We start from the raw sequence: 22074 nt of genomic DNA on the forward strand, positions 1-22074 counted from the left end.
GAATATATACAAACAAAAATAAGAAAAAAGAAAACAGAAAACATATTCATCAACAATAAGAAAAACTGTTTTTCTTCTTTTTTTTTTTTTTTTTTGCCCTATAAAGTATAATAACACCCCAATTTACAAATTTGCCTACGTGTCATTATTTGTTACTGACGGTGTACAAAGTTCCATTTTGGACACTCTCTACAATAACCCACTCCACACACACACACCCAAAAAAAAAAAAAAAAAAAAAAATCAACCTCACACAAATTTCCCAAATTTTCTACGTTCTCAAATATAAATAGCCCCCAAAGAGAAAATTAAAAAAATAAAAATAAAAACGAAACAGAAAAATCTTTATCAAACTGTATTTGTGTGGCTTTGGCTCAGCTTTCTCTCTCTCTAAATTATCTCTTCGCCCTCTTCTTTGGTTTCAATCCCTCTCATACATACTTGTCCAAAACCCAACGTTTCGGTTACCACACGAAACGCCCTTTATTTGCTGATTTCTTCTAAGCTCAGCTCTTGAAGCTCTAATAAGCAATGAGCTTTTGATGGTTTTGTCTTGGTGAAAATTTCATTGGAAGAGCTTTTGCCTTTCTGGGTGTGTGTATTTTGTGGGCTTTGTTTAATGCTGAGCTTGATTCAATGAGATTGCTCTGGCCCTTTATAAATGGCCTCTGCTTCTTCCATGTCAGGTATGTTAAGCCTACTCTGTTTGGTTGCTGAGAAAATGTGGGAAAATTGAATTAAATTTGAAATTTTGAGTATTGGGTTTTCATTGTTTGGTACTTTGAAGCACTAAACGATGCAGAAGATGTAAACTTTAGTACTGCTATGTTACTTGGTTGAGTTGAATTTTTGTTTTTAGCTAACCTTATAGTTTTCTTAGCAACCAAACGGAGCATGAAGAGACAGTCTTTTACAATTTTTCGATTTTGGGTTTTTGATTGATTGTTTTTGTTGGTGAATTTGGGGTTTTGATATTGGAATAAATGTGTACTTGTTGTGAATCTTGTAGTTTCAGTAGAATGCGTAAACTTGTGTAAGTTTTCAAAGTGGGATGGGAGTGGAAGATATGATTGTAGCTTTCTATCGTGTGCGTGGAAAGCGCCAAGGGTCTTGACCGGGTTCCTTGCAAGTACAGCTCATCCACCTCAGTGTTCCTTGTTGTCTCACTGTCGAAATGGAAGAAGAAGCCGGAATAATTCTGTAAAGTTTCTTGATTTTTCTTAAGGATATTTAGCATTTGAATTTGGTTTCTGCAACCCAGATATTTATCATTTTATCTATTATATGTTATGGTGTTCATAGCTTTGGAACCATATGGATTTTGTTGCAAGACGATTATTTCTATATGCAAGTTTGAAATTTTAACTGATGTTAGAATTTAAGTTAAAGTTGAGATGGTGGTTTAATGTGTAGGAAGCATCCAATTATCTTATGCTTATATTTGGTTAAAGTTTTTGCAGTGTATTAATATAGGATTATAACAAAATTGGAACACGATTAGAAATCTTAATCAATAATCATCAATGAGAATGAGAAGTGTAGTTGATTTTGTATTAGATATCACATGTACTTTCAAGATTTGAGCATTGAGCAACTAAGGAAAACAAGGATCGTTATACTTACCCCCCTTTCTTACTATAACTTTCGGACACTCCCCCCCCCCCCCCCCAAAACCACTTGGTGCCTTGTCAAAATGCAAAATATGTTTACAATTTTTTTTATTAATTTGTAATAAGATTTCTGTTTTGTGGAGCACAAATTCTCACAAGTAAGTTCATGGTTATATCACAACAAATTTGCAATGTTTCACATTGAAAGTGTGACATTTTTTATAAGAAAGTAGTACAAATTTATTGATAAAGAATAATGCTTTATGTTCACGATGATGAACACAAAGTGTTACAAAAAATACAAAAGTATCAAATGGAAAATACATTGGAAGTGTGACTTGCTCAAGGTTTGATGAAACTTTAGTTTGTAATTTGTATTTACTGGCCATTGGTTGTCCAAACTAGCTTGCATAATTAGTAATCACAAAACCTGTTCAATCTTCCTCTTCCAGAGATGTGAATTCTGTGATACTAGAGGTTGTTATTCTAGTGAAGCTTCGGAATTTGTTCTTCTTCGAAAACTCATAAAACCAAGCATGCTTCATACTGCTTGTAAAAGGTGGCACATGTGTTGTTCTTCACCCCACTCTTCAGATGCGTTCAGTGAGTTTTCTCCAGAAAGGTTGTGGGAGGTATAGTCCAACATCTCGCAGTAATGAGAACGATGATATTATTTTATATAAAATATTGTTTCTCATGTTTTTAGTTATAGACTTAACCTGATCCTGTTAATGCCTCAGGATCTTAAACCTAGTATTTCATACCTTTCACCTAAAGAACTAGAATTGGTCCATAAGGCTCTCAAGGTTAGCTCTCTGCATGCAATCCTAGCATTCTCGTTCTTGCAAAGTAATCCTTTTGAAGTGGTGTTCATATCTAAATGAAGCCTTCCTGTTGGTGCAGCTGGCTTTTGAGGCTCATGATGGCCAAAAAAGACGCAGTGGAGAGCCCTTCATCATTCATCCCGTTGAAGTTGCTCGTATACTAGGAGAACTTGTGAGTCATACAAAGTTAAAGGCCCTCTTTTAGAATGATATCTTTGTTGCAATCTGAAATAAAAATTTACTCGAATTGGTCTTTTAGGAATTGGATTGGGAGTCTGTTGCTGCTGGATTATTGCATGACACAGTTGAGGATACAAATGTTGTTACTTTTGAAAGGATAGAGGAGGAGTTTGGTACTACCGTGCGTCGCATTGTAGAAGGAGAGACTAAGGTACTTCATATATTTGTGGGTGCTAACTTTGGAAACCTTTGTTCTTCTGTCATTTTGACAAAACTCCAGATTACATTGGTTGAGCATTGGTTTCATTCTTTTCTTTTCCTAATTAGGTATCTAAATTGGGAAAACTGAAGTACAAGAATGAAAGTGATTCCGTACAAGATGTGAAAGCTGATGACCTGCATCAGATGTTTCTTGCCATGACAGAGGAGGTGACATATTCTTTATAATGTTTGTCAATGCTCTGTCTTGCCTATAGTTAAATCCATTTGAGAATGAAAGAACTGCTATTTCAGGTCCGTGTTATCATTGTCAAACTAGCTGACAGATTACATAACATGCGAACTCTTTCTCACATGCCCCACGTAAGCAGGTAGTGTGTCGTTGGTGTTATATTAGTTGGCTGTTGACCCTGTTGTTTATATTCTTATTGACATTGTAATTTTGCATGCAGTCCAGCATCGCAGTGGAAACTTTGCAGGTCTTTGCTCCTCTAGCGAAGTTGCTTGGGATGTACCAAATCAAGGTAGATCCTTATGTTTCATTACACACTTTTATTTCTGTTAATGCTTTGGAGTTCTAGACACTTTTCTGTTCACACTTCACATTCTTCCATTACATTATAATGCTGGCATTAGTTTTTTTATTTTATTTTATTTATTTTTTATGGCCAATTTCTCTCATAATTTTCTGTCTATATATGTTGTCAAAGTTTAAAATGATGAAATATGATAAAGTTGTACGGGTAGCCAGGTAGGTTTGGTTCTTTGAACCAAGTGATATCTTAATTTGCTGAAGGTTGGTTTGAGGTGAGACCAAAAAAATCTGGTTATATGGGTTGAAAGTTCCACAAATCTATTTCACAGTGACTGAGACATAGCATATTTTATGGTCCCTAAGCTAACATACCATTGCTAAGGCATCTTTGAGAAGGACATTTAATTATCTCATTTTCACCAAGAGCTAATTTGTGCTATCTTGATTTTGAGGTGTGGTATTCAACTGAAGATGCATGATCTTTTGTCTGAAGTTGGAAATACGCCAACCTTTTTTTGTTTTGTTATGTACAACCCCCAACCCCCCCCCCCCCCCCCCCCTCCAAAAAAAAAAAAAAAATCATGAAGGATAGATTCTCAGGGGGTGTTTGGGCTGTTTTACCTATGCTTGATTAAGTGTAGTTAACTAGCAATGATGATCCCTGCATGCCTTTCTTACGCAATGTCTCAACCTTTTTTGTGTTAAAGTGAAAATTCATGTCCCATTTTTTGTCTCTTTGGCAATTGTTGGCCCAGTTACTGCTTATTCCAATAACATAATGGTAATGTGTTGCAGTCAGAACTTGAAAATCTATCCTTCATGTACACAAATGCTGAAGATTATGCTAAAGTTAAGAGAAGAGTTGCAGACCTCTATAAAGATCACGAGAAAGAACTTGTGGAGGTAATGCTCCTCTCTTTTTAAACGAAATTTCTTGATTAGAGAATTTAACTGCATCATGTCTTTGATAACATATGATGTTAGAATTTAACTCGTGGATAATCTCAAGTCAGGAGCTTTCAGGTGTTCTTGTCTTGAAGGGATTTACTTATCAAGCCTTCTCTCTTTGAATCAGGCCAACAAAATTTTGATGGAGAAGATTGAGGATGATCAGTTCTTAAACCTTATGACTGTGAAAACTGAAGTTCGTTCTGTGTGTAAGGAGCCATACAGGTCAGACCATGAATCTTACTTCCATTTGTTAGTTTACTTAGTTGCCTTCTTGTTATATTTTTAATCCATTATCCGTGTCATGTCTGATATCATTATATGCTTTAAGTTGGCAAGTTTTATATCTATCATTTGTGATCAAGTAGCTGATTAGGTGGTCTATTTCTACGTGGAGAATCTCAACATGCAAATTAATCACATACTTCAACTAATGCCTTATCGGCTGTAATATTAGTTATACGCGTGGATGTATTACACAAGATCCCTATTGGGTGTTTAAGAGGTTTAAAGGAGATGGCCTCTGACTTGTGTAGATGTTTTGCCCTTATTTACTATGGGATAAAGCATTTCCCGTTTGAGATGAATTTACTATCTTTTCTGATGGCCTATTTTAAGTTTGTTGTAAAGCGTTCTCTTACAAGCCCTGAAAATGGGATTTTCATTCTTAAATTGCAGTATCTATAGAGCTGTCCTCAAATCTAAAGGCTCTATCAATGAGATTAATCAAATTGCACAGGTTTGTTGTGATATCTTATCTGTACACTGAATTGAAACTGTGACGAGAAAATTTACATGATGTTTGATATCTTCATATTCACATATTTCTAACTCTGTCATAACCAGCTTCGTATTATCATAAAACCAAAGTCGTGTGTTGGAGTTGGGCCTTTATGCAGTCCACAGCAGGTAAATCCTCAACCATGCCAAAGGATCCAGGTGTCTTTGCTGCACTCAGTACTTGGTTTGCCACTGATTTTTCTGATTGTTGTATTTCCCACAGATTTGCTACCATGTTCTTGGGTTGGTCCATGGAGTCTGGACCCCTATTCCTCGAGCTGTGCGTATGCTGCTGCCTTCACTGTGAAGAGTAATTGATAAGAGTTTAAAAATCTATTATATATGACATTTTTTTTTTTTTTGGTAACAGGTCAAAGACTATATAGCAACCCCAAAACCTAATGGTTATCAAAGTCTCCACACAACAGTGATTCCTTTTCTGTATGAGAGCATGTTTAGGATAGAAGTTCAGGTAGTCTTGGATGATCATTATTGACTAGTTCCCTTTTTCTGCGTAGTTGGAAATAAGGCTTTTAAGAAGTTGTTAATTTCTTTTATTTGAGTCTCTTTTCAAAAACCTTTCTAAGATTTTATTATTACCCAGAAGTCTCAGTTCTAATTTTTATCTTTATAATTATTTATATAATTTCTTGTGGGATGTTTCCTAATCTTTGGGGTTACCTATTTTTGGCAGATAAGAACCGAAGAGATGAACCTTATAGCTGAAAGAGGCATTGCTGCTCATTATAGTGGGAGAGTATTTGTTAATGGTTTAGTTGGACGAGCGATGCCTAATGGTAGAAGCTCTAGAGGAAAGACTGTCTCTCTTTCCAATGCAAACATTGCTCTCAGGGTAATTTATTAATTTCTTTTAAAATCTGTGATAATTAGCAATCCTTCCTGAAGGGATTTCAGGGAAAATCCTTTCAAGTCCCTGATTTCAATGCTAATTTCAAATATGAAGTCCTCTGTTTCCTCCAGATTGGCTGGCTCAATGCAATCAGAGAATGGCAAGAGGAGTTTGTGGGCAACATGAGCTCTAGGGAATTTGTTGACACTATCACTAGAGATCTGTTAGGTAGCCGTGTCTTTGTGTTTACACCAAGGGGAGAGGTAACACAGTGGATTCTTTAACATACTAGTTTTTTTTCCTGATTATTATTTTGGTTTCATCTTTTGAATATTGATGAGAAAAGACAGAATATATATTCAAATAGGAGATCATAGTGCTCAAGTTTCTTGACAGTTGACATTATGTGCAGATTAAAAACCTGCCTAAGGGGGCAACTGTTATTGACTATGCTTATATGATACACACTGATATTGGCAACAAGATGGTGGCTGCAAAGGTATTTTTCTCAATTTTGATTAGTATGATATTCTTCTGTCAATTTGAGTATTACTCCTGAAAAAAACAAAGCAATAAGAAAACAAAAACTAAACTTGGCAATCTGAGTTGTGGTGCATGACTTTGTGCAGGTCAATGGTAATCTTGTTTCTCCTATGCATGTGCTTGCAAATGCGGAAGTTGTGGAGATAATCACATATGATGTAAGTATTTATAAATTCTCTTATTGCAATTTCCTTTTCATTGAACATAACTTATGGGATGTGCGTAATTCCTTTAGTATCATTACTTTCAGAAAGAAATTAGGAGGGGGAGAAAGGGAGAGAGAGAGAGAGAGAGAGTTCCTTCAATATGATTTAGCTAACTGTTATTTTAATTATTTACTTTGCAGTAAGTGTAAAGATGCCATGATTTTTCACTTAAATTTACGATTAATATCACCATAATCAGAATTTTGTCATCCAAATAGTTTGTGCATTGTCTGGTCAAGCAAAGTTGGCAAGGCATTGCCTTTGCTGGAGTCATCAAGAGAACCTATGAGAGTAACTCAAATAGCACCGCACCTCCTCCCTTTGCAAGAGCAAGGTGGAGAGGGTGAGGTTGTGGGTTCAGTGTAATTACCAATAAAAATAATGAATCTGTTGTGAGTGTCACTGTTTGTGAATAGATGTTTGAAACTATCAACAAATGTCCATGTGTATGCTGGATAAACCAATGTCAAGCGCTAGCTCAGTAGTTTTCCTTTATTATGAACATATGCTTTCATCATTATTGTATGATTCTTTATTTTGAAATATATTGGTAAATTTTTCCAGTCTTGTATTGTGTATTATGTAACTTGTCCAGTAGAGAAATCTCAAATGCATAACAAGTAGCATGCTGACCTATTTGGAGCAGTACGTGCAATACTCAGTTAGAGAAACTGCTTTTTAAAGGCTCAATTTTTTTTTGATTTTCCAGGCGCTCTCGAGCAAATCAGCTTTCCAGAGGCATAAGCAATGGTTGCAGCATGCTAAGACACGTAGTGCCAGACACAAAATTATGAAAGTAGGCATTGTTGTGTGGAATATGGATGGCTCTTGGTTCCTATTTATACTAACCTTTACTTGAATAATTATAAATTTATCTTGTGTGTAGTTTTTAAGGGAGCAAGCTGCACTATCTGCTGCTGAGATAACAGCAGATACTGTAATTGATTTCATTGCTGATTCTGAAGAGGAGAGTGAAGCAGAAGAGCTCCCAGTTCCTTCCAAGGCAAGCAAACCAATGTGGGAGAAAATCCTTATGAATGTTGTGGGAGTGTCATCCCCAGAGGGAAAAAATGGAAGTATTTGGGTCCCCAAGGTCAATGGAAAACATAGTAAGCATGTGCAGCATGCAAGTTTGAAGGTTAAAGGGGAGTTATTCTCAGAGGGAAATGGTGTTGCCAAGATAATACAAGCGAACATTCCAATGTACAAAGAAGTCTTGCCTGGATTGGAAAGTTGGCAAGCCAGCAAGATTGCCTCTTGGCACAATCATGAAGGGCACTCAGTCCAATGGTTTTGTGTGGTGTGTATAGATCGAAAAGGTAAGTTCTACTTTGTAAATAAAACCATGTTAACTTTTCTTTTTCCTTTCAGTAGCTTTGAAACATTGGTAGCATATGATGTGAGTAGCAGAGTAGGCATGCATGGCTCCTTCTCAACTCTTTCCTATTTATACTTGCCATGCCATCAAGTAGATCTGATGGAGATCATGCTATAAAGTGAAATTCTCCTGTTAATTTTTAGTCTGACATCTTGTGGTGACTCCACCAGCCACCTAAATTTCTAGCCACTATTTTGATCAATAAGTTTAGATTTCCTGTCATGAATATATTGCTTAACCTAGATTGCATGGTTAAACAATTATTTCAGGCATGCTGGCCGAGGTCACAACAGTATTGTCAGTTGCAGGCATTACTATATGTTCTTGTGTGGTAAGTGGTTGAAACTAATTCAATGGATGGTTGAATTCATATCTTGATGTCTATAAACAATGCTATTTTATTATGCAACTCTAATCCTTTAACTTTTGTTGACTAGGCTGAGATTGATGGAGGAAGGGGAATGGCTGTCATGTTATTTCATGTTGAAGGGAACCTGGAATGTTTGGTAGTGAACCAAACCTGATATTATCACTACATATTTCTCTGTCTAGTTTCTATTTTGTTGTTAAATTTATGTATTCCTGATGTAAGATATTGCTTCTCCCTCAGGTAAATGCTTGCTCAAGCATAGATCTAATTCTTGGTGTTTTGGGATGGTCTACGGGTTGCAGCTGGCCAAGCTCAATAGAAACCAGCCAATTTCTTGAGTGCTAAATGATAAGCGACGCAAACAAGCCTGGTTCACCCGGTTATACAGGCCTGGGTACGAAGTTTTGTCCTCAGAAAGTTCTGATTCAGGGTATTACATCCTAGATTTTGGGCATTTAATTCCTTAGTTCTCATCTATTTGTTCGACACGTATTACCAAATAAACCAGCAGCAGCCAAAGAGCTTAGTCTGTGGATTGAGGGCACTGTATATAGAAACAAGAGTGATAGGTTAAGAAATTATACACTTTGTAAAGATAATTGAGAGGACAGGACAGGACAGTAAAACAATTATAGGAAGATCTGTAAGAATATCTTGCGATGTAAATTCTTTCTCCTTGATCTACGACTCTAGTTTCTTCTCCTATGGATATATTCTATTTTTTTTAATGTGTTACTGGAAAAATAAATAGTTTTTCTTTTTCTTTTAATATATAATTTTTTATGCAAAAGCAGAAAGCAGTAATTGAAACAACTAAATTTCATACATCAACTGATAGCTTTCTGTTTATCTTCTATGACCTGAGATAAACCTGTTTCCTTCAAATCTTTAACCAAAGCCCTGAGACATCCATTGGTGATATGGGGTGCTGCTTCGTCTCATGTGATGTGTTATACTATATATAGAATTTTTTTTTTTAATGCTCTCTGGCTTGATTGTGTTTCGTGCCACACTTGACAGACTTTACATACTGCAGTTTTTTTAGTTTAATGGTAAAAAACTAAAAACAATATTTAGTGCTCTTCTAAACTCCACGGATAATGGAAGAATCAAGATAAAGCCGATAATAAGAAATGGCTTTATGATGGTTGAGAGAAAGTAACAGCATCAGCAGCACGAGCAATAACATTGAGAAAATCCAAAATCTCATCTTTGATGAGCGTGGGGGTTGCTTGTTCACCATAACTAGTTCTTCAGTGATGTGTAATACTATATATGGAATTTTTTTTAATGCTCTCTGGCTTGATTGTGTTTCATGCCACACTTGACAGACTTTACATACTGCAGTTTTTTTAGTTTAATGGTAAAAAACTAAAAGCAATATTTAGTGCTTTTCTAAACTCCACGGATAACGGAAGAATCAAGATAAAGCCGATAATAAGAAATGGCTTTATGATGGTTGAGAGAAAGTAACAGCATCAGCAGCACGAGCAATAACATTGAGAAAATCCAAAATCTCATCTTTGATGAGCGTGGTGGCTGCTTGTTCACCATAACTAGTTCTTCAGTGGTTTCATTCTCGTCACAACTATCGTCGAAGATATCACAGTCATCGCAGCTACAAGAGGAGCTATATTCTTCTGTTTTGGCTGTGTTATCTTCTTCCTCATTAGTCTCTTTACGATTTTGAAAAATTATACTCCTATTTGCTTTGTTTAATTCTTCTATTATCAACTCTGCTGGCCAAACTTCATCATTTGATTCCATGGAAGAGTCTCCTGTACCTTTGAAGCTTTCCTCGCCTTTCTCCATGGCACATTCCTCGTCCTCGTCGTCATCTTTCTCTTCAATCAAAATGGGACTCCCCGGTGCCAACAGTGAAGATTCTTGGATGACACCACAATCTTCGCATGATGCAATGCTTTCTTGGTGACCACTCGAAGTATTCTTTTTTTCATCACTGATTTCTGTCATAGGTTTCTCCTCCTACCAAAAAAAAAAAAAAAAAAAGTAAACCCTAGTGCCATCATACGACTTTACAGAGATCAACAGTTCCATCATATTGAATCTTAATCCTAAAGATCCATTCACAACCTACTCGACTATAGTACAATAATCAAAAGATGGAACAGTATAGTAGTAGTAGTACAATTAATACAATAGGTCTACATAATACTTGTTTCACGTTGCTAACACCTCTATGTTCTTCCTCGCGGTTGTGCTTGCTACTAGAACAATGTACACAAAATCCACCACCTAAGAACAATGGTAGAGAANTCATGACGTTAGTGTTTTACCATTTGGTAGCACATAATGATTTATACAGCAAGGGCCCTGACAAAACTAGGGAGCGCAATCAATTACATAACAGTAGATTCAAATTCATGTGCTACTATGCAAGCAGAAAGAGAATTATCAAAGAGGAGGGGTGAATTACCAGGATCAAAGTTTTGGTATCGACCAATAACTCGCTGGGATCATCAATATGGATAACACTTATCTCAGCCGTTCCATGACTTGTGAAATTGCAAATTGACCAAAGGCTTAAATTAAATACCAACATTGAAAAACACATAAAACATAACGATGCAACAGAATAAACAAGCACTCACCGTGAATCACGAGTGGTTGAAGGTGCATCTTTTGAGAAAAAGCGCAAGCCTTCTCTTCTTTCATCTTCTTTTTTGCGTCTGAAGTTTCCCTTTGATTCGTTTGACACACCTTTGTGTACTTCTGGCTTCTTCTTGGCACCCCTTCTTCTATTCTTGATTGTAAAAATTACTATCAAACTTGCAAGAGCCAAGGCACCTCCCAACACGAGCACCCCTCCAATACCATCACTTTTGCCTTGGCTAATCTGGGTCTTCCTCTCATCTTTCTTGCTTGTGCTCTCTTGCCCCTCCATGTTAATTTTCTCTCTTCTTCTGTGTTTGTTTAGTTTATTATGTCGGGGTTGGGCAACAAATGGCATTTGTTTTCTTTTTAAGGGAAGAGATGATAAGAAGAGGTTTTTTTTTTTTTTTGATGAGAGAGGAGTTAGTAGATGTAGGATTACTTTGTGAGGGAGTGAAGATCAATAATCAATATAGGAGGTTGAACCGGGCATAACTTAGGACAGATGTGGTAGTTACTACTACTTGGCATCTTATTGCCTTGCCACAACGTATTCACAAAGAAAGATTCTCTTAGCCTTACCCAGGTGTCAAGTATCTTGGTCGCCTTGGATTAGGTACTTATGGCTATGTCCTATAATATGTGCTGGTGTTACAACTAATAATTATAGTGCCTGGCCCATTAGCCACTGCCATTGTAGCTCCTATAAGTCCATGGCCCAATTAATAAAACCAACGACGTCGGCGAGAGAAATTGGGTTTTGACTGCCTATTCAATTAGTGCTGCTGATCGTTTTACAAGGTTGAAAGTAGCAAGAGATGGAGGGTGTTTGCTCTTTAAAAAGAAATTTTGTGCCTATAAAACAACTTAAGAATTACTGGATAGGGCTTCCAATAAGGACATACATTTAGAAACTTTTAGTTGGAACAGTTTAAAATCCAAATAAAATTACTTTTTCTTAATGAATAAATATAATTTATTGAGGAGAAAGGTTGAGTGGGCCTAGCTAGCATATCTCAATCCTCAAGAACAAAGATCCAAGGAGGAAGAGAGGAGATGAGAAAGGCCCATCCCTTCACAAAAGGCAATCCAGCAGGTTAAGTTATGGACCTCAGTTTGTTTCTTGCTTCACTAGAGATAAGAGAATCACAAAGCAGAAAACAATAAATAGTCAGTAAATGGAGCATCAATCCACAAGGTCTTCCCCTCTATTAGCATCAGTATAAGCACGAAGTAGAAGAGCTAAACCATGAAAAGAAGTATAGACCATGGAACAAGGTACCTTTAATTCAGGTGTTGTCATGAACCAGTTAACTCAATTGATGAATGACAAAAAAGATTTAGAAGCAAATTACTGCGATAACCACCACCTAAGAACCATGGTAGAGAAAATCCAAGAACATGAGAGAAAGGGCCTCTTTTATTTCTTCCTCACAAATTTTTTTTTTTTTTTTTTGATACCTTCCTCACATTAGTTACACTTGTAATCCACCCTATGTAATCTATATAATTAAATATAAAAAATCTAAAGCGAAGAATTTATCGTTGCTACGCTCTTGTTAAATCACATTAGCATAGTATTTTGGTCCACTTCGATCCATTTGGTCTATTCCAGTCCTTTTAGTTCACTTTGGTCTGTTCAGTCTAGTTCAGTGCATTCGGTCCACTTCAGTCTATTTGATCTATTTCAATCCACTTCAGTAATGCTTTGAGAGAGGCATGTGTAAAAAGAGGAGTTGCTTCATTGACAATCATGTCACATTCTCACTATAATGTTGATAGTTCTTGATAAATTTTTTTTTTAATGTTATTAAAGTCTTGTATTTTTTTTTCTAATATAAATGATGAATTTACTTATATTTGCTTCATTTTTAAGTCATTCAAGACGTATAAAAGATGAGCCGTTTTGTAAGAAGTGCTAAAAACAAATTCCAACCACATATTACATTATTTATAAATGATTTCTTGTAATCAGAGAATGTTCTAGGTTAAGTAGAGATTGTATCCCCAAAGGGAGTAAAGGTCAAATTAATTTATTTTTCATTTTTTCTTATTTCTGAGCCTCCCACACGCAATGAAAATTGACATGCTTAAGCTAATTATAATAGTGCATCTTCCAATTCTTACCTCATGTTTTGGAGGTTTTTATGATTAAACTACTTCTTGTGAAGTGATCTTATAATATTTATACTTAACAAATGTCATCCTCTCCTTTCATTCTTCAATTACATAGCATTGTATCTGGATTATAGCTTGGGCTTAGGGAAGGACATAGAAATTATTGCTTCTACGTATCCAGAAGCAAGCGAAAGAGACCTTTCTTTAACAACCAATAAAGTCAACAATAAACAAGAAAAGGAAAAACTTGGTTATTTATAATAATTTAGTACTATTTTAGTAACCATCAGATATTGATTTTGGCTCTGGAGTGAAAAAGAAAGGCCCCACAGTGTACAATTTCATCTTCTTGTCATTGAGGAGGCGATAAGAACCAAGGAGAGCACCACTAATCCCTTTGTTTACATCTGTTGGAACATTACAGGTCTCTGATGGAGAGAGCTCAAGGAAAGCCCTGCACTCCTTAAGCTTCCTATTGTCTTCGACCTCTGAAGGAGACAAAGTTGCAAAGAAGTATCCCTTTGGATCACATGCTTCACTCAAGAAGGAGAAAGGAGCTGCCTCGAACCCATGCTTATCGACTGCCAGACATGTTATCCTTGCCACGGCTCCTATAAAAATATTTAAGTGACAAAATTAAGAAGATAATAAATATTGAGACATAATATATGTAACTAAAATAAGAACACTAAGTAATGGTCATTGTTTCTATGTATTTTGAGTGCAGTTCTTCCTATAATCAGAAAAGCAGTCTAAAGACTCTAAAAGGCCATAAGGCATTTGTGCCTTCTTTATGGGAAAAGTTGCTATATTTTTCTACACAGGAAATGCTTAACTAGTTAAATTAATTTTTCTTTTCTGGAAAAACTTTTCAAGGAATATATAGAATATGACTATTCTGAAGAATGATATTAGGTGTAGGAATTACCTTCAAGTGGGATGAGTTTAGGCCCGGATTTGCAATAAACAAGCCCTTGGATGCCTATAATTGTGGAGAGAAGGTCTTCTTTTTCTACATTTGGTGTCTCAAGGTCCTGGTTTGGGCTGTACCCATCTCCACTAGCAAATGCAATAACCACCAGTGATAAGAGAAACAATGGGGCTGGAAAGAAGAAATGGTTTAGAGCCATTATTATTTGATGCATAAACAAAGATAAGGATCAATGGGAGAAGTGCAGGGACTATTGTCATGGCCTAGCTTTTATATGGATTGTCCAATCATGTTATATTCATTATACGGAGTAAAATAATAGAAGGTAGGAGCTTACTTGGTCGCACGATTTATATATATAAAAGGAATCTATAATTAAATGTAAACCTTGGAAGCTAGGTATTAAACAACTGTAATGTTTAGGGTTCTAAATTATTTGAACGAGACATGCAAGGTGCAAAGCCAATCATCCTGTAAATATTTTACTAATTAATTTTCAACCATATAATATATTTAATTCCTTCCTTCTGGTCAAAACAATCAGATCATGTGTAGATAAAATTTCAAAAACTTTATAATCTCTTGCATGCAATTAAGTATACTTGATTTTTTTTTTTTTTTTTAAAATACGTGCATCCGGTTTATCTTAAATCCATAATCTCATTCTCTCTACAGTTAAAAATGAAAGATATGTCATTTGAATTAAAAGTTCATTTGTAAGCGAATAAACCACTTGCTTCTCACTTCTCATATTTAATTGTGTATATTGCATAATATTATTTAAAATAGTAAACAACATGGTACTAAAAATCCTTTTAAATTTGTAATATTTAATGTAGGTAATTCAAAAGATTAATAATACACTACAAAACGCGGGGGTATTGGGCCACGTTTTTTTGGGCCGCGTTTGTAAAAATGCGAACATAGACCCACTACAACCCCGTTTACAAACGCAGCCATAGACCCACTACAGCCCCGTTTTTATAAAACGCAGCCCAATACCTCTTCCTGAAGCCCCGTTTAAAACGCGCAGCCATAGAATCCTTGTTAAGCCGCATTTTATTGAACTGTAGCCGCATTTTAAACGCAGCCAGCTATGTTGTACTAAAAAGGAACGTTACTTATTTTCATGCTAAAATTCACTAAATAAGGGTGACCTCTTAACACAATGGAAGGGTCATAAGGAAGGGGAAAATGATCATCTCTATTTCAAACAGATCCATTTTATGACTCCAATTATATATTGATAAATTTTTCCTCCAACCCACCACATAGTGACTAAATTGAGTATTCATGTGTTAAGAACAAAATAAAAACAAATTCCATATAAAACAAAATCTGCCAAAAAAAAAAATTTTTTTATGCATTTTTAGCATGTGTTTGGTATAGCACTCTGATTGTGTTTTTTAGGAACCAAAATTAAAATTTTAAGAATTTGGGATTTGGATGTTGCCGTACTTTGTGGCTCCACCTAAAAATTGTTAATGTGACCCCCTCTTTTTCATTAGTATGATGACTTGAATTGAGTATCATTATTGATTGCTTTCTATGTTGTAAAAAATTCTCAATTACAATAATTGAATCATTGATTTAGTGAGCATGTAGTTGCTTATTATTATCTCATCTTTGGATCCTCGAGAGGCACTTGACTCTTTTTTAAAATTAAATATATTTTTTTATTAGTAAACAAGTTTTATAGATAAAGTTTCACAAATCATAAAAAAAAAAATACTATTGAAAATAAAAATTCACCATTATGAGCATAATATAGTTCGACATGTAAATTTCAAAAAATTGTTTATTTACTCGGAATTATGTCAATGGCAAATATATTAAATCAATAGCCTAACAATTTGTTTATAAAGTGGGTGTATTTATACTAACTCTTCTAATTTCTACTAGAACTATGGCATAAGTTCAAGCATGAATATTGTCTTTCACAACAAAATGGCATATGATATTCTAATAAAAAAATATGATTTTGTATATTAAAAGGGAAATTGTTGCTAAATTTAGTACAAAATCAATATTGTAGATGATTTTTGAGATATTAAAAAAAAAAGTGAGTTCTATTTTAATAGATAATATATGATTGAGTTGAAATATTACATGCAATTAATATGTATCTTTTATTTTGTTAATATTTAATTAATGATCATTTTGTTTAGATATTAATTTAGCTCTGAATTTTATTTTATTTTCCCTAAAATGCTCGAAAAAAATTTATTCATGTTTGGCCTCTAAATCCTAATGATAAAATCCTTGTTCCATTCTTGTTTGAGATTTTGAATCACACTTGAAGAGCCTTACGCCCTTACCCTATCTTTGAATCCTTGACGCCCTTAGTTTATTTATTTATTTTATATACAATATAAAAATTCTATTCTAGTCAAATCTAAGTGTATATGTATGTAAAACTCTCTCCTAGAGACTTGAACCCTACCTTTGATCCCACAAACACTTATACTTATAGAGTGACTATCGTATACCATCTTAAATATGAATGACCTAACAGTTTACACCTATATAAATGCATCAGCCTCTACAATTAGTTACACAAAGCTGTTATTAAGGTTATTGTTAGAAGGCTCCAATTTGTGCTGCCTTCGAATATGGCTCCCCTTTCGAATCGTCTTTGTTCATGTGTGTGCAAATCAAAGGATGAACTGAAGGAGAAAGAAAGTCAAATGCTTAAAACTAGAGCATAGAAACATGCCCTCAACATATTAATAGAACAAATCTTATCACAAATCTCTCAAATGGCAGAGGCAATAGCCTTCTACCACCAATAAAATCTAGGCCTGTCCACGGGTCGGTCCGGGTCGGGTTTGTGCCCAACCCGGAACCGATCCGATCAGATCGGGTGGGCAATCTTTCAACCCGCCGCCGACCGTCGGAGAAGTCGGTTCGGACGGGTTGGAACATCAACAAGCGGCGGTCGGGTTCGGTCGGAGTCGAGATCTGGAAAATAAAGAAAATCCGGCTAGAAAATGATGAAAATCGGCCAAATCTTTTGAGTTTTCGCCGGAAATAGTCAAGATCTCGACTAGATCTGGCGAAATCTCGCTGGATCTAGCCAAGAACTCGACTAGATCTAGCGAAATCTCGCCGGATCTAGTCAAGATCTAGCCAAAAAACATCTCAAAACTCGTCGGAATTATCAAATGCTCGCCGGAATCTGGGTTTTGCTCGCCGGAATCTGGGTTTTGCTTGCCGGAATCTGGGTTTTCACCGGATTATGAGTTTTCGCCGGTCGGTTCGGATTTTTCGGATTTTGGGGGGGAAAACCCGCCAACCGACCCGCCAGTTACGGGTTCTGGAGCCGGAGACCCGTCGCCGACCGTCGCCGGCGTCGGGTCGGCCGGTACTCGGGCCGGATCGGACGGTTTTTTCGGGTGGGTCGGGTACCGGTTTTCTGTGGACAGATTAAAATCAATACCAAACAACAGAATTCAATTCCACATAGCTTCAACAAAATAGGCATTATAGTATACTCTAGTAACCATTAGCGACTGATTGAGTTTCCGAGGTGTAGAAGAAAGGCCCAGCAGAGTATAATTTCATATTCTTTTCGCTGAGGATGCGGTATGAAGAAAGGAGACCACCACTAATACCGTGGTTAACGTCGGTAGGAATTTTACAAGTGTCCAGTGGAGAAAAATCTAGGAATTCCTTGCATTCCTTAATCTTCTTATTTTCTACAAGGCTAGAATAAGGAGATAATGTTGCAAAGAAGTAGCCATTCTCATCACATCTATTACTCAATATTGAGAAAGGAGCTGTCTCGTACCCATTCTCATCAACAGCCACACATGTTATCCTTGCCACAGCTCCTGCATTTACAAGAAAAGTTCAAAATGAATACTTTAAAAACAAATGCAATTTTCTTAATTTACATAGGAAAGCACTTTTTTTTTAAAGTGGCCTTATAACACTTATATTTTGATACATTATTCTCTCATAAACTCTCTTTTAATAAGCAAGGCTTTTGAGAGATTATTATTATAATTTGATATTTAAAACAATGGGGAGGGGATTCAAAATTTCAATTTTGATTCTTCTCATAACAAAGAGCGGTTAATACTACTAAGTTACAACTCTTAAACTTAATTTTAAATGAGAGATAGAATTGAAATAGGATTAGAACTCGGATCACTTACTCTTATGTCGTGAAACTCATCACTTGTCTCAAAATTTAAATGATTATAAATTTATTGTTTCCTAATAATTTAAGCTTTGGACAAGTGGTGATTTATCATTTAATCATTATCATAACGTATTTAAATTGTTCTCAATTAAAAAAAAAAATAGTGTTCATATATATATATATATATATTGATTTATTTATTTAGGTGATATAAATATAATTCATTGATTTCGTGCTTACATAAAGATAGCTTTTCATCAAAACATTATTCACAAGTACATAAAGGAAGCAAAAATTGTAAACTTCACAAAGAACAATTAGACGTAGAGATTACCTTTAAGCGGGAAGTACTGGGAGCGTGATTTGCATAAAACAAGCCCTTGAATACCAAAGATTGTTGGTAGTAGCTCATCCTTTCCTTCTGGAAGGTTTGGTTTCTCATAATCTGGTATTTTGGGGATATCAGGCTAATAATTTCCTTCGGGTTTTGGTTTCTCATAATCTGGCTCACTACAAAAAACGCGGTTTTTAGCCGCGTTTTGTAGCCGCGTTTTTCAAAAACGCGGCTACAGGATGGGTTTAAGCCGGATTTTCAAACAACGCGGCTCAAGGCTAGACTTAGAGCCGCGTTTTTGGAAAACGCGGCTCCAGGTGAGCCTGGAGCCGCGTTTTTTAAACCCGGCTATAGCCCTCCCTGGAGCCGCGTTTTTTAAAGGGTGAAGCTGCGTTTTTTTTTTTTTTTTTTTTTTATATAGTATACTCTAGTAACCATTAGCGACTGATTGAGTTTCCGAGGTGTAGAAGAAAGGCCCAACAGAGTATAATTTCATATTCTTTTCGCTGAGGATGCGGTATGAAGAAAGGAGACCACCACTAATACCATGGTTAACGTCGGTAGGAATTTTACAAGTGTCCAGTGGAGAAAAATCTAGGAATTCCTTGCATTCCTTAATCTTCTTATTTTCTACAAGGCTAGAATAAGGAGATAATGTTGCAAAGAAGTAGCCATTCTCATCACATCTATTACTCAATATTGAGAAAGGAGCTGTCTCGTACCCATTCTCATCAACAGCCACACATGTTATCCTTGCCACAGCTCCTGCATTTACAAGAAAAGTTCAAAATGAATACTTTAAAAACAAATGCAATTTTCTTAATTTACATAGGAAAACACTTTTTTTTTAAGTGGCCTTATAACACTTATATTTTGATACATTATTCTCTCATAAACTCTCTTTTAATAAGCAAGGCTTTTGAGAGATTATTATTATAATTTGATATTTAAAACAATGGGGAGGGGATTCAAAATTTCAATTTTGATTATTCTCATAACAAAGAGCGGTTAATACTACTAAGTTACAACTCTTAAACTTAATTTTAAATGAGAGATAGAATTGAAATAGGATTAGAACTCGGATCACTTACTCTTATGTCATGAAACTCATCACTTGTCTCAAAATTTAAATGATTATAAATTTATTGTTTCCTAATAATTTAAGCTTTGGACAAGCGGTGATTTATCATTTAATCATTATCATAACGTATTTAAATTGTTCTCAATTAAAAAAAAAATAGTGTTCATATATATATATATATATTTATTGATTTATTTATCTAGGTGATATAAATATAATTCATTGATTTCGTGCTTACATAAAGATAGCTTTTCATCAAAACATTATTCACAAGTACTTAAAGGAAGCAAAAATTGTAAACTTCACAAAGAACAATTAGACGTAGAGATTACCTTTAAGCGGGAAGTACTGGGAGCGTGATTTGCATAAAACAAGCCCTTGAATACCAAAGATTGTTGGTAGTAGCTCATCCTTTCCTTCTGGAAGGTTTGGTTTCTCATAATCTGGTATTTTGGGGATATCAGGCTTATAATTTCCCTCGGGTTTTGGTTTCTCATAATCTGGTATTATGGGGAGATCAGGATTATAATTTCCTTCGGGTTTTGGTGTGTTATAGTCTGGTTTGGTGGGAGTAGGTTTATATTCGGGTTTTGGTGTGTTATAGTCTGGTTTTGGAGCAGATCCATAATCGTTTGCAGTGACAATAACTAGAAGTGACAAAAGAAGCACAGAGGTTGCAAACAAGAAACGTGCGGAGGCCATTTGTATGCTATGTATGCACGAAAGGGAATGTGGGATATTAGTGCAGTATTGAAGAGGTTACAATGCATGGCCTTTTATAAGGGGGTATATGGTTCCATTATTATTATTATCTATATATATATATATATATAATCGGAGCTTTTGCTAGCTCCACAATTTTTCACGTTACCTTTTATTTTTTAAATTTTTTTTAACGTTTTGTTATATTATAATATATCAATTTAACTCTCGCAACAGTATACAAATACGACTCCCCCATCAGCCTTCACGTCCTTTTTTTTTTATTTTTATTTTTTATATTTTTAACGTTTTATTATTATATTATATTAGAATCATCAATTTACAACCCTAATACACATCTAAACCCCACAACCTCTCTATTTTCTCATTTATGCTGGCACCCCAAAACTCAGATGCTCCCGCCGCTACCGCTACCATGGATCACCGCCACTGCATCGATTTCTCTTTGCCTCTCCATCGTCGCTCAATCTAGCCCATCATGTTCTATGTCAGCAAATTATTTTGAGGTAATTAAACATGTCTTTAAATCTCCTTAATTTCTATATATTACTCTCTCTCTCTATCCGCTTCAATTTTTCATGGAATTTTGTTAATTTGTGGCTGTGGGTTGCTCTGGATTTAAGGTTTTTTTTTTTTTTTTTGCAGATTTCCATTTTATCTCCTTCTTCCTTTGTTGTCAAATCTATGGCAAAGAAGAATCACGAAATTTTTGTAATTAGATTTTCTTTTTCCCTTTTTTTTGTATGCAAATTTTATTGGATTTTTGGTTTCTCGGGATTCTTCTATTTGGTTTTAATTTTGGGTTTGTTTTAGTTGATATATAGTGTTTTTCTCATCTTCATTTTACATTGGTTTAGATTTTCTTTTTCCCTTTTTTTTGGTTATGTAATTTTTATTGGATTTTTGGTTTCCTGGGATTCTTCTATTTGATTTCAATTCTGGGTTTGTTTTGGTTTGATAAATAGTGTTATTGCCGTCTTCATTTACGTTAGTTTTCCCTTTTTATAAATTATTATAATCTCTGGGTCTTCTTATATGATAGCCTATGGAATGTTATGTTGGGGCTGCCGCTATTTTGGATTCTGTGGGAATTGTTTTTGAAGGTTGGGGTTGGTTAGTATAGTTGTTTGAGATTGCTGAACATGTTTTTGATAGATGCTTAGGTGTTTGTTCTCTAATTCTTCTTTGCCAATTCATTTGTGGTATTTCTTGAACATGTTTGGAATGCTCAGGTGTTTGTTCTCAGATTCATTTGTAATATGCCTTTTGTTCTCTGTTTAATAAAAGAATTCAGCTACAAGAAATTACAAAAGGCTATGGTTTGATCTATAGTGTTATTGTTGTCTTCTTATATGATAGCCTACGAAATGTTATGTTGGGGCTGCCGCTATTTTGGATTCTGTGGGAATTTTTTTTGAATGTTAGGGTTGGTTAGTATAGTTGTTTAAGAGTTATATATGATTATGCAAGATGGGCATGGTATTAGATATTATAAATTTGAGGCAGAGATTCAAAGAGATGGCTGAGAGAGACTTAACAAATAGCAAACTTTAATGAATACCTCTATCATTATGCAAAATCAAAAGGCATATTACAGATTTTTAATCTTTTGACTTTATAACCGAACTTGCCTGTATATGTGGTGTCATAGTACCTTTTAATTGGAGTATGTATATGATCTTTA

The 22074-nt window shown here is 35.3% G+C and overlaps 4 protein-coding genes and 1 long non-coding RNA gene across 6 annotated transcripts in view; 2 read left to right on the forward strand and 3 right to left on the reverse strand.

Moving 5' to 3' along the window:
• The first annotated feature begins 316 nt into the window (after nt 1-316).
• Nucleotides 317-9212, forward strand: LOC112008793 (putative GTP diphosphokinase RSH1, chloroplastic). Its single transcript, XM_065762312.1, has 24 exons — nt 317-686; nt 1010-1200; nt 2063-2242; nt 2351-2416; nt 2514-2606; nt 2694-2825; nt 2942-3043; nt 3128-3196; nt 3286-3357; nt 4164-4271; nt 4444-4541; nt 4995-5055; nt 5163-5225; nt 5320-5376; nt 5467-5568; nt 5791-5949; nt 6078-6209; nt 6359-6445; nt 6576-6647; nt 7405-7491; nt 7582-8014; nt 8343-8404; nt 8511-8579; nt 8684-9212. Exons 1-24 carry the CDS (start codon nt 662-664, stop codon nt 8786-8788), a joined length of 2625 nt encoding a protein of 874 aa, XP_065618384.1. The 5' UTR covers nt 317-661; the 3' UTR covers nt 8789-9212.
• A 419-nt stretch (nt 9213-9631) lies between these two features.
• Nucleotides 9632-11472, reverse strand: LOC112031852 (uncharacterized). The gene is made up of 3 exons (XM_065762311.1): nt 11056-11472; nt 10881-10959; nt 9632-10429 (listed from the first exon to the last, which is right to left on the reverse strand). Exons 1-3 carry the CDS (start codon nt 11412-11414, stop codon nt 9839-9841), a joined length of 1029 nt encoding a protein of 342 aa, XP_065618383.1. The 5' UTR covers nt 11415-11472; the 3' UTR covers nt 9632-9838.
• A 1768-nt stretch (nt 11473-13240) lies between these two features.
• On the reverse strand, nt 13241-14351 carry LOC112031853 (protein SEED AND ROOT HAIR PROTECTIVE PROTEIN). Its single transcript, XM_024064565.2, has 2 exons — nt 14103-14351; nt 13241-13785 (listed from the first exon to the last, which is right to left on the reverse strand). Exons 1-2 carry the CDS (start codon nt 14317-14319, stop codon nt 13451-13453), a joined length of 552 nt encoding a protein of 183 aa, XP_023920333.1. The 5' UTR covers nt 14320-14351; the 3' UTR covers nt 13241-13450.
• Nucleotides 14352-19013: 4662 nt separating this feature from the next.
• On the reverse strand, nt 19014-20369 carry LOC111984830 (protein SEED AND ROOT HAIR PROTECTIVE PROTEIN). Its single transcript, XM_065762304.1, has 2 exons — nt 20000-20369; nt 19014-19351 (listed from the first exon to the last, which is right to left on the reverse strand). Exons 1-2 carry the CDS (start codon nt 20367-20369, stop codon nt 19014-19016), a joined length of 708 nt encoding a protein of 235 aa, XP_065618376.1.
• Nucleotides 20370-20488: 119 nt separating this feature from the next.
• LOC136062776 (uncharacterized) overlaps nt 20489-22074 on the forward strand; it is a 4291-nt gene continuing 2705 nt past the window's right edge. For both annotated transcript variants that reach the window (XR_010624492.1, XR_010624493.1), the window contains exon 1: nt 20489-20896. This is a non-coding gene — a long non-coding RNA (uncharacterized LOC136062776). The remainder of the gene's footprint in view (nt 20897-22074) is intronic.

Source organism: Quercus suber, unplaced genomic scaffold, assembly GCF_002906115.3.
Source record: "Quercus suber isolate HL8 unplaced genomic scaffold, Cork oak 2.0 scaffold_451, whole genome shotgun sequence".
NCBI classification, from domain to species: domain Eukaryota; kingdom Viridiplantae; phylum Streptophyta; class Magnoliopsida; order Fagales; family Fagaceae; genus Quercus; species Quercus suber.

What these genes read in the sequence shown, in the direction of transcription:
- LOC111984830 (XM_065762304.1), bottom strand. Translation starts at nt 20,369, where the DNA reads ATGGCCTCCGCACGTTTCTTGTTTGCAACCTCTGTGCTTCTTTTGTCA. An exon ending in CCAGTACTTCCCGCTTAAAG is followed by an intron (nt 19,352 to 19,999) that starts GTAATCTCTACG and finishes TTGTAAATGCAG; the next exon opens with GAGCTGTGGCAAGGATAACA.
- LOC112031853 (XM_024064565.2), bottom strand. Translation starts at nt 14,319, where the DNA reads ATGCATCAAATAATAATGGCTCTAAACCATTTCTTCTTTCCAGCCCCA. An exon ending in TAAACTCATCCCACTTGAAG is followed by an intron (nt 13,786 to 14,102) that starts GTAATTCCTACA and finishes ATATTTTTATAG; the next exon opens with GAGCCGTGGCAAGGATAACA.
- LOC112008793 (XM_065762312.1), top strand. Translation starts at nt 662, where the DNA reads ATGGCCTCTGCTTCTTCCATGTCAG. An exon ending in CTCTGCTTCTTCCATGTCAG is followed by an intron (nt 687 to 1,009) that starts GTATGTTAAGCC and finishes TGAATCTTGTAG; the next exon opens with TTTCAGTAGAATGCGTAAAC. An exon ending in CTCCAGAAAGGTTGTGGGAG is followed by an intron (nt 2,243 to 2,350) that starts GTATAGTCCAAC and finishes TTAATGCCTCAG; the next exon opens with GATCTTAAACCTAGTATTTC.
- LOC112031852 (XM_065762311.1), bottom strand. Translation starts at nt 11,414, where the DNA reads ATGCCATTTGTTGCCCAACCCCGACATAATAAACTAAACAAACACAGA. An exon ending in TCAACCACTCGTGATTCACG is followed by an intron (nt 10,960 to 11,055) that starts GTGAGTGCTTGT and finishes CAATTTCACAAG; the next exon opens with TCATGGAACGGCTGAGATAA. An exon ending in ATACCAAAACTTTGATCCTG is followed by an intron (nt 10,430 to 10,880) that starts GTAATTCACCCC and finishes TTTTTTTGGTAG; the next exon opens with GAGGAGAAACCTATGACAGA.